Here is a 17,159-nt window from a genome sequence, read left to right as displayed (position 1 = left end):
GACACACCTCTATCTTGACACATCTCTACCATGACTCCTCTCTCTTGACACACACCTCACTCGACACTCCTCTCTCTTGACACACATCTACCATGATTCCTCTCTCTTGACACACCTCTTGCATGACACTCCTCTCTCTTGACACACATCTCCCTTGACATCCCTCATTCTTGACACACCTCTATCTTGACACACCTCTACCATGACTCCTCTCTCTTGAAACACCTCACTCTTGACACTCCTCTCTCTTGACACACATCTCCCTTGACATCCCTCATTCTTGACACACCTCTATCTTGACACACCTCTACCATGACTCCTCTCTCTTGACACACACCTCTCTCAACACTCCTCTCTCTCTTGACACACATCTACCATGACTCCTCTCTCTTGACACACCTCTATCATAACCCCACTCTCTTGACACAACTCTCTCATGACATCCTTCTCTCATGAAAGCCCTCTCTCATCACATCCCTCTACTATGACTCTCTTGACATCCCTCTCTCATGAAACAACACTCTCATCACATCCCTCTCTCCACAGCATTCCATAACTTGTGGAGGAGGAATCGGCATCTTCCTCTTGGTCAACTCCAGCGTCATCATCGTCATCCGCGGCCCCCGGGCAACGTTGTGGGGGTCTGTGTTCCTGGACGAGCATGGGGAGGAGGATAGAGATCTCAAGTAAGTCGATCCAGAGCCTAGTTGGCGATCTTGTTATGTTGTTTCAGGTAACACCATGCTGTGAAGAGTTGCATCCCTTAACTGTACCAGGATCTGCTGATCATAGGTCCAATAATGAGCCTTGGTTTGTCAACGCCATGCCTACATTCTACGTTCTGCTTCTCTTTGAGCATTCATTCCACATTAAGACGACATACAGTGATATTACTTAAGTACCATTCCAAGTAGCTTTATGCCCAACTCTTTCAGTTACATCGAACATTTTCTTCAGGGAACAGTATGAATGTACCCTGTGGGGTTTTAGGGTTAGACTAGGCCTACAGTGGCTCATGCTTGTCATGAGAGATGGGGGCGGTCGGGTAGCCTAGTGGTTAAAGCGTTCGCTCGTCACGCCGAAAACCGGGGTTCGATTCCCGACATGGGTACAATGTGTGAAGCCCATTTCTGGTGTCCCCCGCCGTGATATTGCTGGAATATTGCTAAAAGTGGCGTAAAACCATACTCACTCACTCATGAGAGATGACCACGGAGGGGACTGTGAGGACATTATGTGTGATTTGGCTGATTGTGCAGGGATATATCTCGACCTGTTTCAAGGCCGATATTCAGCCTAAACTCTGCAGCAAATGTCATTTAGCTTTCTAAAAAATCAAGAAAATTCCAAATTAATTTCGTTTAAGTAATGTTGTTATGACTTTGTATCGATGACTTTTCACTGATAACAGGACCACTGAAGAGGATGGGGATGTTATGCTTATTAAATTATTGCTTTGAATGCAACGACAAAATACAAAATGTCTAAACTTTCCAATTCTTAACAAAATAATATTTCATTCCAAATTTGCCTGCCAAGGGCACTTTATTTCGAGATAAATCCTTATTGTGTGTCATCGTACTTGATGCTCATTCCTTCAGTCACTGACCGCCTCCGTGGGCGGAAGGTCCGGGGTTTGATCCCCGGCCGTGTCATACCAATAGACGTTACAAGATGGTATTTGTTGTTACCCTGTCTGGCGCTCAGCATTAAGGGGCCAAAACAAGGACTGGTCGGCTCGGAATCAGTATACTGTGTCTGAGTGGGGTATTTATGTAAAACTGTGGCATGGTATCTCAGTGGGCTAGCACTATAAATAGGCATCACTCACCCACACAGCCACACAGCCACACACGTGCATGCATGTCGCAATAAAAGTGAAATAATCTTGGACGCGACGTTAAACCCAATTTCACCTCACCTCACCTCACCTCACCTCACCTCACCTCACCTCACCTCACCTCACCTCACCCCACCTTCAGTCACTGGTTTTGCTGGTTCAGACTGGATTATATTGACAGGCTGCCATGAACAACACATCCACTCACTCTCTCACTTACTGGTATTGTGACTGTTTCAGACGAGGCAAGCCCCTGTACCTCAGCAAGGAGCGGTATGAGCTACTCCAGGAGCAGTGGTTGTCTCACAGCTTTGACCGAGTGTGCAAGAAGTGGATCTGGCACCGAGACAGGCTCTAGGGCTACAACTCCCAGCCTGCACTGATTGTTGCTGTAACGTCCATCCACCTGTCTCAGACTCTCACCCCTTCACCTGCCTCCACTCGGGTGGCAACTTGGCCTTTCCCGGTACTTAATGGCTTTATGTGTTTAGGGAAATATAACTTCGTATATAGTATGTCATTCATTTTCTTCAAAATACACTACTTTCATCTAATATTGTAATGTCTTTTACATATAATTGTAAGAGTAATAATTCTGTTTCCATATTACATATTTTCATTCAGCAATTGCTGAATCACTATGAATACCTATGGGACAAAAATGTCTTTTCCAATAGAATAAGGAATCAGTACAATAGTGTGATTTTTTTGGACCAGGAATCTGTGATCAAGTTTCACGAAGTGGTGAACGTCTAGGATCTGATTTAGTTTGGACTTTCCAGCATTAGCTGACATGCCGTGATAGAACTGATTTACCTGGGTTATTTATTTGGTGGGTCTAGGGGACTCAAAGCTTTGAATTCTAGGAGTCCCAGGTTCAAAGAGGGATCCCAGAGAAATGGCAAGAATTGAGACAGTACTCTGCCACAAGAGATGTATTGTGCATGCACGCACAGACTGTTAGTTGAACATAGATATGGAGCTCTCCTACAAAACTAATCTACAAGTGCCATCACTAGAAGATCATGATGCATTTGACTGTGCATGGTATTTGTTTAATGATTTCATGCAGAATTTTGTGAAATAGCAGCATTCATTCCTAAACATGATAAACAATTCTGCCTCTATGTGGATGTACTCTGTAGTCTTTACTACTGATGCGTATAGGATGCAGGAAAGTCTGTCTCTCAGTCTCTGAACCATATTATTTTCCCTTTTGTCCAGCCCTTTCTGTAATGCAAATGCTCTAAATGAAGCAAGTCTAGGTTTTCCACTTCTCACTGGGGTGCCTTTTTAATTCAAATGGAGTTATTTGTTTCTATCAAAATTATATATTTTCAGAGACTAAGGTTTAGTCTAGATGCAGGATTTTGCTTTGGTAAATCCCTGTGAAATACTGTTCAAAGCGGCTTTAAACCCAAGTCACTCTCGTTCTTATTCTGTGTTGATGAATGTTACCATTTGGCTGAAGGAAGAATTTCTCTGTTTTGGGGATGTTATCTCCTGCTTTGTTGTGGATTACCTCCCCTTATGAACTGACGTTTTTGTTTTTCTGATGGAGCAGACGGGGAATTGACAAGAAAATGCCAGGAATTATTTAGGCATCCTTGTAAATTTAGAATCAGTTTCATCTTGCAATTTATTTATTGGAATGCCATTATATTTCATTTTTTTCACAGCCACGTTTTATTTTTGCAAGTTGTACCCCTCTTATTTCCACAACAGGTAAAATGTTTAGTTTTAGTTTTACCAAACACCACTGATATTTCACATTCAGAAAGAAATATTAGTTCTACTTAACTTATTCAATCGTCAATACTTCACAGGCTCGTATACACATGCTCATGAAGTATTGAAAACAAATGCCTACTTAACATTATCAATAAGAAATATAGATGTCCCGAGTTGTATTTTACGCTGTTGTTATTTTAACCATATTGGACATACAGACAAACCATCTGTGTTGACTAGGGGTCTGTTTGTGAAGGAGTAGTAGTTTTTGATTCTCCCTTCATGGGGCGACTTCTAAAAATGATACCGTATTTGACGTAATAAGTGCCCCGCTCTAATAAGTGCCCACGGCAATATTTGCTAATTTATTGGCTAGTGAACAATCCCAATTAACACCCTTCCGAATGATGAATGTACACAAGACTTATTTATTCGTGTACAATACTCACTTGTGTGTTATATGCACCCTAAATTACGGGCAATTAAATTCTGGAAAAATATATCTCTTGTGTATGATACGCACAAACATTTCTTTTGTCTAATTTCAGGCTGTCAGCATAAACCACAAAATTTTCGATCTTTCAACTCTTTCACAATTTTTTTTATTCTAATAAGAGACCCCTATTTCTAATTTTGAGAGCGCCTTACGTAGAATACAGTAATTTGTTTGTCAGTACTACACAGAGCTTGTGGATTTCACCAAATTGGTAAATGTCTAAAAACTGTCACTTTGGGTTTTCCGCCCAAATCAAGCTGACCCACCTTTAGTGTTCAAACTTAAGTCTGAAAGTCAATGGGCCCTTGTCAATACCCTAATGTTAAAGTTGAATAATTAGGGGCCGTAGATTGAAACACTGCAGCAATAAATCTAGAGGATACCAGGATGCCTCTAATTTCCCGACACTGGCCTTGATGTAAATGACATGTAAACTGACGTACTGATCCAAGTGGTGATAACCCAATTCACACTCACTCGCAAACTGACTCACTCACTGCTCACTCACACGTGGGTTTGAAATCCAATTATGTTTCTAGGCTTGTCAGCACCGTACCAGTGCTCGTGGGTTTCACCAAGGTGGTAAACGTCTGAGACCTGCATCACTTCCCACGTTAAGCTGACACGCCGTGATATAACTGCAATACAGCTAATAGTGGTGTTAAACCCAACTCACTCACATAACTGCCGTCATATAGCTGGTATATTGCTGAGTGTGGCGTTAAACAACACCAATCAACACTCACTCACTCACTCACTCACTCACTCACTCACTCACTCACTCACTCACTCATAGGTTATCGATGTGAGTCAAGGCAATCGGCACAGTGTGAAACATTACTCCCTCCTTGTGTGATTCTACACATCTCTCCCACAGTTCTGGATGCTGTTTAAACTTTCTCATATAGAGAGACTTGGTAGGTCTGGAAACCGAGACAGGAATTGCTGGCTCAGGTCGAGATGGTTGTGATCTTATTTCATGTTCCTGCCTGTGATATGTAACCTCTTACTCTGAACCTAATAGTGTATGTAAACATGTGACATACGGAAGATTATAGGGCAGGTCTAAGACCTTAAGAAGCATGTTTCCCAGTGTTCAAAATACCTGCCTGCCCAACCGTCCGAGACGGGTTGATTTCAACTCGGGCTGCCAGATTTTCAAATCCCCCTGCCCGACGGTCGGGTTATATTTCATATGTGAAAATATCTAAATATTTCCCGATGATAAGCATTAATTTACATGTAAAGATGAATAATAAAATGTAACCAAAAAGAAACCCCGTTAGCTTATCCTGAGAAACATATGATTATAGTGGGCAGGCAGGTTTTGGTCAGGGCTGGCAAGTTTTTCAGCTAGCCAGTCCTGTGGTCTGGCTGAATTTTTTGGGAGTTTCATACCCTGTGTTTCCCCTTTGTGACAATGGCAGTGCTGTTCAGAGCTGATTTATTCTTCTCAAGGACGTAAGGGGGGGCAAACCCTGTGCCACTAAAAACATGACAACGTATATGCTTGGAATGTGGGATGTATGGCTTTCAATACTGGCATCCACTCCACAACACAGTGTTGAGACTTTACTGCAGTTGTGATGATAGTAGTATGTCAAATATACTACTTTAAAGAAGTTAGGGAACGCACGATCCTTTCATATTAGCATAGTTAATCTGTCATGTCATTTTGGGTGTTCTTCAACTTGTTTTGAGTAGCATATATGAGATTTCATCAAAATATAGATCTATGTATCAAAATAGAATTTTAAGGATTGTCTGTATCATAACAATGTCATTTTGGATTCACAATTTTCATGTTCTGAAATCTCGAATCACTGATAACACTATAAAAGTTATTCTAAGCACACCACACCACACCACACCAGACACCCTCAACCTTACCACACTCCTAAAACCACACCCAACCCAACCCACATTCACACGCACATCACACCACACTATACATCCTGAACCCCACCACACAGCCAAAACTACACCTAACCCAATCGACACCACACACCCTACCCAACCCCAACATTCACACCCACCACAACCCACACCCCATTTGATTTGGAATCCTTGAATTGTCCACCCATAGTACCTTTAGTACATATATTCCAAGACACTGCCCCCCCCCCCCTACCCATTTTTTAATAGACTCTTCCTTGAATATCCTGTATCCATGTGTGTTCAGTGTAAAAAAAATAATGCAGTTCATTGAACAGATTTGCGTCCCTTGGGCATGTCAATCCTATGATCATGGGCTCCAATCCAGGTTCGCCCCGATTATGTTTCTAGGTTTGTCAGCACCATACCCTTGCTCGTGGGTTTCACCGAAGTTTAAACGTCTGAGACCTGCTTCACTTAGGGCTTTCCTCCCATATTAAGCTGACACACCGTGATATAACTGGAATGGCCTCCTTCACCCAATATAGTTGTGCTAAAATTTTGCAGACACCCCTCTTTCACTATTACTTTTTCCAGGACCCCCCTAATCCCACAACCCCTGTAATACATGACCTGTCCCTTATGTATAGTTAACCTGTTCAGTGGTTATATTACTTAATACATTGTTGAAGTTTTGCAAACCTGTTGCAGCTATTAACATATATATATCACACTTTTGTGATCAAAAGACACAATGTTGTGCATGGTGCATGAGTGCTATCTCCATTGAATAGCTGCACTCCATTTGTGCTCAAGTTTTGGTCGGATCTGACGTGACCCATAATGGGATGTCCTCAGATCTTTGTTCAGCGAAAGCGAGAACTATGATCTGATTTTAATGAGATTGATTTGTGCTCTACTGACTTTGGTTCATGGACATCTCGTTGTGTTTGTGCTTATTTAATCAGATCTTTCTATATTGATTATCAGTCATCTTTCTACATCGGTCTTCTTTGATATCAACAAGGGGAAGTGTGTTTTATCCATCATATAAATATACATATTTATTTATGTAAGTGCGGTTCTTCATGACATCACTCATCTCGTGTGTTTGTGTTACCATGGAGCTTTGTTGTAAATGTTTGTTTGCAGATAATAATTCTTTCTTTATATGCATAATATACATACTGCTATTTATTTCCTGTGGAGATTTCCCCAAAAATCTACTTAGTAAAAGTAGATTAATGTTTTAGTTTGTTAAGTTTTTTCTCATTTTAGTTGGGATTTTGTATTTTCCCCAAAGTAACTTTAATGTTTGAAGTGTTTTTCACAAAATAGTGTGTTTGTTTACTGCCTCAGTTACTACCATCCTCTTAGAGGTCGTTGACTAGGGCTGGTTCAAGTCAGAAATTGAAAAGAGAACTCCCTTTACTATACAGCATGGCTTGCACAAACAGTTTAGAGACAGAGTGTTTCATATTTTTACAAGCTTTTGTTCCTCTGTGTTAGGGGGGTCAGTGAGACAGAATATATTTTTCAGTCAGTTCTTCAAATCGTACACTGTGTTTTGAAACCATAAACCAAAGGATATATTTGGATCTAAATCACATCTTTAGTTTTCAAAACTTCCAGTGAACAAATTGTCTTTTTTAAAGCAAAAACTGATGACAAGTTATCGTTTTTAAGGGTTTGGGGGAAGGGAATATATTTTTCAAAAATATCCCTACTTCCCTCCCTTTCCCCCATCCCAAATATCAAATGGTTTTCACTTTACTCTGTATATGATTGTGAGATGATCGAGTGGCAGTGGTAGTATGAAGGACAGGTTCTCAATCACTGGTGGCTGAACTGACACATCATCATCAAACCCAGTGGTTTATTCTTCATCGCAAGTGTTGGTTTACCTGCTCCAGGCCTCACTATCTATGTAGAGGCCTCATATTTTACATGGGAAATTTGCTGTCCCATCTCGTTTGTTGATTTGAAAAAGGGTTCCCTACACAATACTCCCGTTGTTCTCCACTGGTATACAACACACATCTCTGTGTAGACTTATCTCCCTTAGATCTCAGGATCTACTGGTCAAGGGTTCAAATCTTGACCAAAATAATGAGCATTAGTTGGCACCATGGGTTTCACTAGCCGTAGACATCAAAGTAGTAACATGGAGCTTCCCTCCCTTGTGCAGCTGACCAACTGTGATATAACTGAAATACTGTTTAAAACAGCATTCAACCAAACAACTCCAAATCATTCTAAAGACATGGCAAAAATAGCCTTTATTTCTTGGTGAGATGTTTTTTATGATGTTATATTTGTTTGTCTTGCGAAGCAACTGATTTGTGAAGATGTACACTATAGTATGACTGTTATGAGTTTGCAAGACTTTACAGGGTTGTATTTTTCATTACAAAGTGAACTTGTAGATAGTGTAAAAATTACTTTCCTGATCGGATGTGAATTTTCAAATTGTACATGGTGTATTGTATTGAATGTTGCTGATGCAGCTTTATATGAATAAATATGTGTACATGCTTCTTCATCATTTGTGTTGTTTGTTAGGGTTATGATTTTGTTTATTTGTTTGTTGTTTAACGCCGCACTCAGCAGTATGACAGTGATCTGTAATAATCGATTCTTGACCAGACAATCCAGTGATTGACTTAATGAGTTTCAATCTCTGTGACTGGGACACCGTGACATGGAACAACCAAGTCAGCGAGCCTGACCACCCGATCTGATCCTGTTAGTCAGGGTTATGTACTGTCACAGCCATCTTCCCGAGGCAAGAGAGTTAACTGACTTTAAAAGTCCAGTTTCCACTTCTATAGTCAGTTAACTCACTTGCCTCGGGAAGATGTGTCACAGCTATGGCTACCCGAGTAGGGGGTCTTTGCCTTTGATGGTCCAGGCTGGATTGGTTCAAATACCACTTTCTCCCTGGTATTGGTCTTGCTTTGTTCCGGGGCGGTCGGGTAGCCTAGTGGTTAAAGCGTTCGCTCGTCACGCTGAAGACCCGGTCCGATTCCTGACATGGGTACAATGTGTGAAGCCCATTTCTGGTGTCCCCCGCCGTGATATTGCTGGAATATTGCTAAAAGCGGCGTAAAACCATATTCACTCACTCACTCACTTGCTTTGTTGCACAATACATATGCTGGTGGGTTTCACCGGTTATGGGCTATGAACTTATGGGCTATGAACGCTAAATTTCAGATAGTCCCAGAGATTCTGCTGTTGGTACCGGGAGTGCCAAATCGATGGAATATCTGTGAGTGCAGTGAACTGTGAATGTACCGTTTTATGATATAAACGAGGCATACCAAAATACATTAGTAGAAATACAGTTTATGATATAAACGACTTATTCAGAGTTAATGACAGTGTTTACAGTTGCAGCTAGTGAGTCTACTCATGATGTTGTTATTGACTGTGTTTACAGTTGCAGCTAGTGAGTCTACTCATGATGTTGTTATTGACTGTGTTTACAGTTGCAGCTAGTGAGTCTACTCATGATGTTGTTATTGACAGTGTTTACAGTTGCAGCTAGTGAGTCTACTCATGATGTTGTTATTGACTGTGTTTACAGTTGCAGCTAGTGAGTCTACTCATGATGTTGTTATTGACTGTGTTTACAGTTGCAGCTAGTGAGTCTACTCATGATGTTGTTATTGACAGTGTTTACAGTTGCAGCTAGTGAGTCTACTCATGATGTTGTTATCGACTGTGTTTACAGATAAAGGCTAAAGAAGATCAAAACTATTACGATTTATTGGTTGTGTTTACAGTTGCAGCCTGTAAGTCAAGTCATGATGTTGTTATCGACTGTGTTTACAGATAAGCATATGTTTTAGAAGATCAAACATACCAAAAAGCTTTCATAAGCCGAATTGTAATAATTGAAATAACATTGATATGTCACTGAGTAAAAATATATTGAACGAGATTGAACGGCAATCCCTCTGCACCTCACCGTAAGCGACGTTACCGCCAGATCGACGCCCGCCTCAGATCATTAAAGGACGACCTCGTCGACCACCAAGAAGCACTATGACAAGGGTGAGGTGAGGTGAAATTGGGTTTAACGTCGCGTCCAAGATTATTGCACTTATATAGCGACGTGCATGTACGTGTGTGTGTTTGTGTGGCTGCTTGTACTAGTCCGGACTGATGCCGATTTATAGTGCTAGCTCACTGAGATACCATGCCGCAGTTTAACATGAATACCCCACTCAGACACAGTATACTGACTCCGAGCCGACCAGTCCTTGTTTTAGCCCCTTAATGTCGAGCGCCAGACAGGGTAACAACAAGCATCTTTTAACGTCTTTTGGTATAGCGCGGTCGGGGATCGAACCCCGGACCTTCCGCTCTCCGGGCGGACACTATGACAAGGGATGTCCATCCCGCAATCAACCTGAATCCATCGCTCACATGTTACTGGAATGTCGAGACCATGCTCCAGCCCGGCTCGGTTAAAACAAGAATTGCAGTTAGATCCGCTATCTGTCGTAGATCTCCTTAAGCCAAGAGATGCAATAGCGAAGGCCAAATTAACTCTATTTCGGAGAGATGGACAGCTACTCGAACGTTTATTTATAAACAGAGCAGGCCAAGATAAAAAAATCAGATCAGTATACGAAAATAGAAATCATATCAATACAAAAACAGAAACTTTATGAACACTAAAACTCGCAATAGATATGTGTTCCCTACTTACACATGAGTCCCAAAGAGGGACAGGTCAGCCGAAATTGCTAAGGCAGAAGGCGACCTCTTAAACACTTGTTGTAACAGACCCGTGAAGATCCGGGGTAGACTAGATCTTCAACAGCCCATGCTTGCCGTAAAAGGCGACTATGCTTGTCGTAAGAGGCGACTAACGGGATCGGGTAGTCAGGCTTGCTGACTTGGTCATCGATCCCAATTGCGTGGATCGATGTTCATGATGTCAATCACTGTATCGTCTGGTCCAGATTCGATTATTTACAGACTGCCGTCATATAGCTGGAATATTGCTGAGTGCGGTTGTTAAACAACAAACAAACTTGTTGCAACAATCTGTGCAAGGTAGATATTGACTCCAACATCACATGACTTGACTCCCAAGTTCAAGGCCGTTCTGTGTGTTTCGGTTCGAAACCTCCGATGAGTATTGTCGACACCGGTTACTGCCAAATCTTTGTGGTTCCAGGCTGATATTTTGCGATTTAAGTGACAAGTGGCAGGCTGGTCAGCATGCAACATGAAAACAGCTTACACGACCAATATTGGTGCGCTGTCTTGTCACTGCAAAGAAGGAAAATATACTGAACCAAATTAAAAACTTCACAATCCTAAAATTTTAACATTTTGACCAGTTATCATTGTGGGCCCTTATTGTGTATTTAAACAGTAATGGCCACGTATTGTCTTCAGATAACACCCGTTTTTGTGCAGGTGAATCGATCAAAATCATGTGCACAGCCATTTGTCATGCCACGCCTTTCAAATGTGCAACGTGAACGTGCCATCGGCATGTTGCAGACGGGAACGTCCGTAGCTGAAGTCGCAAGGACGATGGGTTGTAGTCGACGGACTGTTTATGATTTACAGACGCGTCTACAGCAAACGGGTACCACCGCTGATCGCCCTCGGTTATGTCGACCACGTGTGACGTCACATGCAGAGGATCGTCAGATTGTCTTACGTCACCTCCGTAACCGATTTTTGACGGCTACATCAACCAGAAATGAACTGTTTGGGGTAGACTGAGTGTGCAAACTGTTCGAAACCGTCTGAGAACTGCTCACCTTCAAGCACGACGGCCATACTGCGGGCCGATTCTGACTCAATTACACAGACGTCAACGTCAATTGTGGGCACAGCGACACTTACGATGGACTCAGAGGAATTGGAATCAAGTCGTCTTCAGTGATGAATCCTGATTTAATCTTCGATTTGCTGATGGTAGGGCGAGGTTGTGGAGGCGCCGTCATGAACGTTACGCCCAGTGTTGTGTACAGGAAGTTGACAGAGTTCGAGGCGGAAGTGTCATGGTGTGGGGTACTTTCTATGGCAATGCACGTTCCAGGCTTCTTGTCATCCGTGGCAACCTCAACGCTGCTGCTTACCGCGACCAGGTACTGGCACCAGAACTTCTGCCTTTTATGGCAGCACATGGACCCGGTTTGATCTTCCAACACGACAATGCCAGACCCCACACAGCAATTTTGAAAAGGAATTTCCTTCAGAATGCGGGAGTCAACGTCATGGACTGGCCGTCAAGGTCTCCCGACCTCAATCCCATCGAACACGTCTGGGATGCTCTTTGGCAGAAGTCTGCGCACTCTCCAGAACCAACCACAGAATTTGCAAGATCTTGGCACCATTTTGCAGCAGCAATGGCGTCGTCTTCCCAATCATGTGTTCACAAGCATCACAAGGTCTATGCGTTGTTTTGCAGTTGTCAGCGCACATGGTGGCCATACACGCTACTGAACATACACGCTACTGTGTGCCATCAGATTCTCGTGCTTGGGACTTATGATTTGAACTGTTGATGTTATTACCGAATACCGTAGGTGCTTGGAACAAATTCTTTGGACATTAATGATTAAAAATTACCTTCTCTGATACATTTGTCCGTTGTATATCATATATGGGATTACTTTTAAAAATGTGAAGTTTTTAATTTGACTCAGTATATTTGTGTATCAGGCCATATTACTTGCATTTGTTTCAACAAGATGGCGGCACCCAGTTAAGATGATCTGATCGATAATCAAAATCTATATGGTAATAATATGAATGTGACCTCGCGAAGTGCATCACATTACTTGCACACCTTGATTAAAACATGAAAATATTTGGATAATATCTGTCAACTCCGAATTGACGGTACACATGCTTTGCAACTCCTGCAATCGACCAAATTCTGCAAGTCAATTTACGAACCTGATGTCGATTTTATATTTCGCGACTTAGATTGGACTAGGCATATAACTCCGAAATTCGATCCTAGCTCGGCAACAGTCGGTTAACACAGTTGCCTGGTGATGGCCTACGTTAATGAAGTTGGTTGCAAATTATTATTTTAACATAATCCCATTCTTTTTCCACACACTTCCGCCAAAACAACTGGCAGAAGGACTCCTGGTTGTATAAAATGTCCTCCACAACAGAAATGACCCCTAAGGTTGACACCATTTTCGCATGGATGGCTGTTGGAGTTAACCCATTCTGTTGGAGATATTAAGGATATCGTGGTAGCCAACAGAGGATACCTAGTCACTTTCACGCCTGCAGACAAAAGGCTGCCTGGCAGTGTACATGGTTCCAATGCCAGCCTGTAAACATGGAAAGTGTTTGACTTAATACATGCCAACTTCAAGTTTTCAGCCACATCTGTACTGTCCGTATGCTGTTAACCCAACTCAGCACTTCCGCTATTGTACCAGCCACTAAGTCGGGAAACAGCTTGTGCCCTCTCATCACTCATCACTTTGTAATCTTGCAAAGACACAACAAGCAAGTCTTTTTATCACAAACAATGAAATTACGAAGTTACTTTACCTGTTTCACTCTTCTGCAGCCTACTGTTGGGCTACACCAAAGTGGGAAACGTCCAAGACCTGGCAGCGTTTACCTTCAAATGACGGTGTCACTCACTCACTTATCCACCCTCTCACTCAACCACCCTCTCACTAACTCACTCATCCACCCTTTCACTCACTCATCCACTCTCTCACTCAACCACCCTCTCACTCACTCACTCATCCACCCACTGACTCACTCACCCACCCTCTCACTAACTCACACATCCACCCACTCACTCAACCACCCTCTCACTCATCAACCCACTCACTCAGTCACCCACCCTCTCACTAACTCATCCACCCTCTCACTAACTCACTGAACCACCCTCTCACTCACCCACCCTCTCACTAACTCACACATCCACCCACTCACTCAACCACCCTCTCACTCATCAACCCACTCACTCAGTCACCCACCCTCTCACTAACTCATCCACCCTCTCACTAACTCACTGAACCACCCTCTCACTCACCCACCCTCTCACTAACTCACTCATCCACCCTCTCTCTCACTCACTCACTCAACCACCCTCTCTCTCACTCACTCACTCATCCCCCTCACTCACTCATCCACCCACTCACTCAGTCACCCACCCTCTCACAAACTCATCCACACTCCCACTCACTCACTCACTCATCCACCCACTCACTCACTCACTCATCCACCCACTCACTCATCCACCCTCACTCACTCATCCACCCACTCACTCAGTCACCCACCCTCTCACTCACTCACTCATCCACCCTCTCACTAACTCATCCACCCTCTGACTCACTCACTCAACCACCCTCTCACTCACTCACTCATCAACCCACTCACTTACCCACCCTCTCACTAACTCACTCATCCACCCTCTCTCTCGCTCACTCACTCAACCACCCTCTCTCTCACTCACTCACTCATCCCCCTCACTCACTCATCCACCCACTCACTCAGTCACCCACCCTCACTAACTCATCCAACCTCTCACTAACTCATCCACCCTCTCACTCATTCACTCAACCACCCTCTCACTCACTCACTCACCCACCCACTCACTCAATCACCCACCCTCTCACTAACTCATCCACCCTCTCACTCATTCACTCAACCACCCTCTCACTCACTCACTCATCCACCCACTCACTCACTCATCCACCCACTCACTCAGTCACCCACCCTCTCACTAACTCATCCACCCTCTCACTCACTAACTCAACCACCCTCTCTCACTCACTCATCCACCCTCTCACTCACTCATCCCCCTCTCTCATTTACTCATCCACCCTCTCACTAACTCATCCACCCTCTCACTCACTCACTCAACCAGCCTCTCACCCTCTCACTCATCCACCCTCTCACTCACTCACCCATCCACTCACTTACTCATCCACCCTCTCACTAACTCATCCACCCTCTCACTCACTCACTCAACCACCCTCTCACTCACTCACTCATCCACCCACTCACTCACTCACCCACCCTCTCACACATCCACCCTCTCACTCAACCACCCTCTCACTCATCCAGCCGCTCACTCAGTCACCCACCCTCTCACTAACTCACCCATCCTCTCACTCACTCACTCAACCACCCTCTCACTCACTCGTCCACCCACTCACTCACTCATCCACCCTCTCTCACTCACTCATCCACCCTCTCACTCACTCATCCCCCTCTCATTTACTCATCCACCCTCTCACTAACTCATCCACCCTCTCACTCACCCACCCTCTCACTAACTCACCCATCCTCTCACTCACTCACTCATCCTCTCACTCACTCAACCACCCTCTCACTCACTCATCCACCCACTCACTCACTCACCAACCCTCTCACTAACTCACCCATCCTCTCACTAACTCATCCACCCTCTCACTAACTCACCCATCCTCTCACCCACTCACCCACCCTCTCACTAACTCACCCACCCTCTCACTCACTCATCCTCTCACTCACTCACTCATCCTCTCACTCACTCACTCATCCTCTCACTCACTCATCCACCCTCTTACTCACTCATCCACCCTCTCACTAACTCATCCACCCTCTGACTCACTCACTCAACCACCCTCTCACTCACTCACTCATCAACCCACTCACTTACCCACCCTCTCACTAACTCACTCATCCACCCTCTCTCTCACTCACTCACTCAACCACCCTCTCTCTCACTCACTCACTCATCCCCCTCACTCACTCATCCATCCACTCACTCAGTCACCCAACCTCTCACTAACTCATCCACCCTCTCACTAACTCATCCACCCTCTCACTCATTCACTCAACCACCCTCTCACTCACTCACTCATCCACCCACTCACTCAGTCACCCACCCTCTCACTAACTCATCCACCCTCTCACTCACTCACTCAACCACCCTCTCACTCACTCACTCATCCACCCTCTCTCACTCACTCATCCACCCTCTCACTCACTCATCCCCCTCTCATTTACTCATCCACCCTCTCACTAACTCATCCACCCTCTCACTCACTCACTCAACCAGCCTCTCCCTCTCACTCATCCACCCTCTCACTCACTCACCCATCCACTCACTTACTCATCCACCCTCTCACTAACTCATCCACCCTCTCACTCACTCACTCAACCACCCTCTCTCACTCACTCATCCACCCACTCACTCACTCACCCACCCTCTCACACATCCACCCTCTCACTCAACCACCCTCTCGCTCATCCACCCACTCACTCAGTCACCCACCCTCTCACTAACTCACCCATCCTCTCACTCACTCAACCACCCTCTCACCCACGCAACCACCCACTCACTCACTCAACCACCCTCTCACTCACTCGCTCCTTCACCCTCTCACTCACTCACCCTCACTCAACCACTCTCTCACTCAACTACCCTCTCACTCACTCACCACTAAATGAGACATGGAAACGATACGAGTTTTCGATATTCTTATACTTACTGCCTGATTGTTCAGTGTCATGTGTTTCACGCTGTTGTGGTACGTCAGGTGTGCGTGCTAGGATTCTGTGGTCGTGGGTTCGAATCCCAGATTCTGAGTCATGGTTTGTCAGCACCACACCGATTCTCTTGCCTCCTGAACAATCCTTGCTGCAGTTTGTATGCATGTGCCACACCCATGCTGCACACATCTGAGAAGTTGTCATTTTCCCAGACCGAGAAACGCGTTTCCAAAAGCAGCTAATTTATTTGGCCTTTTCAATGATAGAATACAATTAGTCGAAGACGGCCATTGAGTAAATTGCTTCAGACGAATCCTGTCTTCTCACATTAGATCCAATGACTGTAAGAGCCGAGTAAAATGAAGACCGTGGTCGGGTAACTTGGCTGATTGTGTGTCCTCGTACCACGATTGAAGACCCGTGAAGATCCGGGGTAGAATAGGTCTTCAGCAACCCATGCTTGCCGTAAGAGGCGACTATGTTTGTCGAAAAAGGCGACTAACGGGATCGGGTGGTCATTGACCTTGGGTGATGCATGTCATCGATCCCAATTGCGTGGATCGATGCTCATGATGTCAAACACTGGATTGTCTGGTCCAGACTCGATTATTTACAGACCGCCGTCATATAGGTGGAATATTGCTGAGTGCGGCGTTAAACCTCAAGCAAAAAAAACCCACGATTGAATGAATCTTAATTCTGTTATTTAGTAAACTT

The 17,159-nt window shown here is 44.2% G+C and overlaps 1 protein-coding gene across 1 annotated transcript in view; it reads left to right on the top strand.

Moving 5' to 3' along the window:
- The window catches only part of LOC124131109 (E3 ubiquitin-protein ligase UBR3-like), a 71,010-nt gene extending 67,023 nt beyond the window's left edge, over positions 1–3,987 (top strand). Inside the window, exons 36-37 of the mRNA XM_048390108.1 lie at positions 547–686; positions 2,081–3,987. Coding sequence (XP_048246065.1) covers positions 547–686; positions 2,081–2,198 — 258 coding nt within the window. The 3' untranslated portion in view covers positions 2,199–3,987. The remainder of the gene's footprint in view (positions 1–546; positions 687–2,080) is intronic.
- The last annotated feature ends 13,172 nt before the right edge of the window (positions 3,988–17,159 follow it).

Source organism: Haliotis rufescens, unplaced genomic scaffold (assembly GCF_023055435.1).
Source record: "Haliotis rufescens isolate VD_foot unplaced genomic scaffold, xgHalRufe1.0.p SCAF_10, whole genome shotgun sequence".
Classification (NCBI taxonomy): domain Eukaryota; kingdom Metazoa; phylum Mollusca; class Gastropoda; order Lepetellida; family Haliotidae; genus Haliotis; species Haliotis rufescens.
Note: the sequence above shows the minus strand (reverse complement) of the source record. Positions and strands in the feature narration are given on the sequence as shown.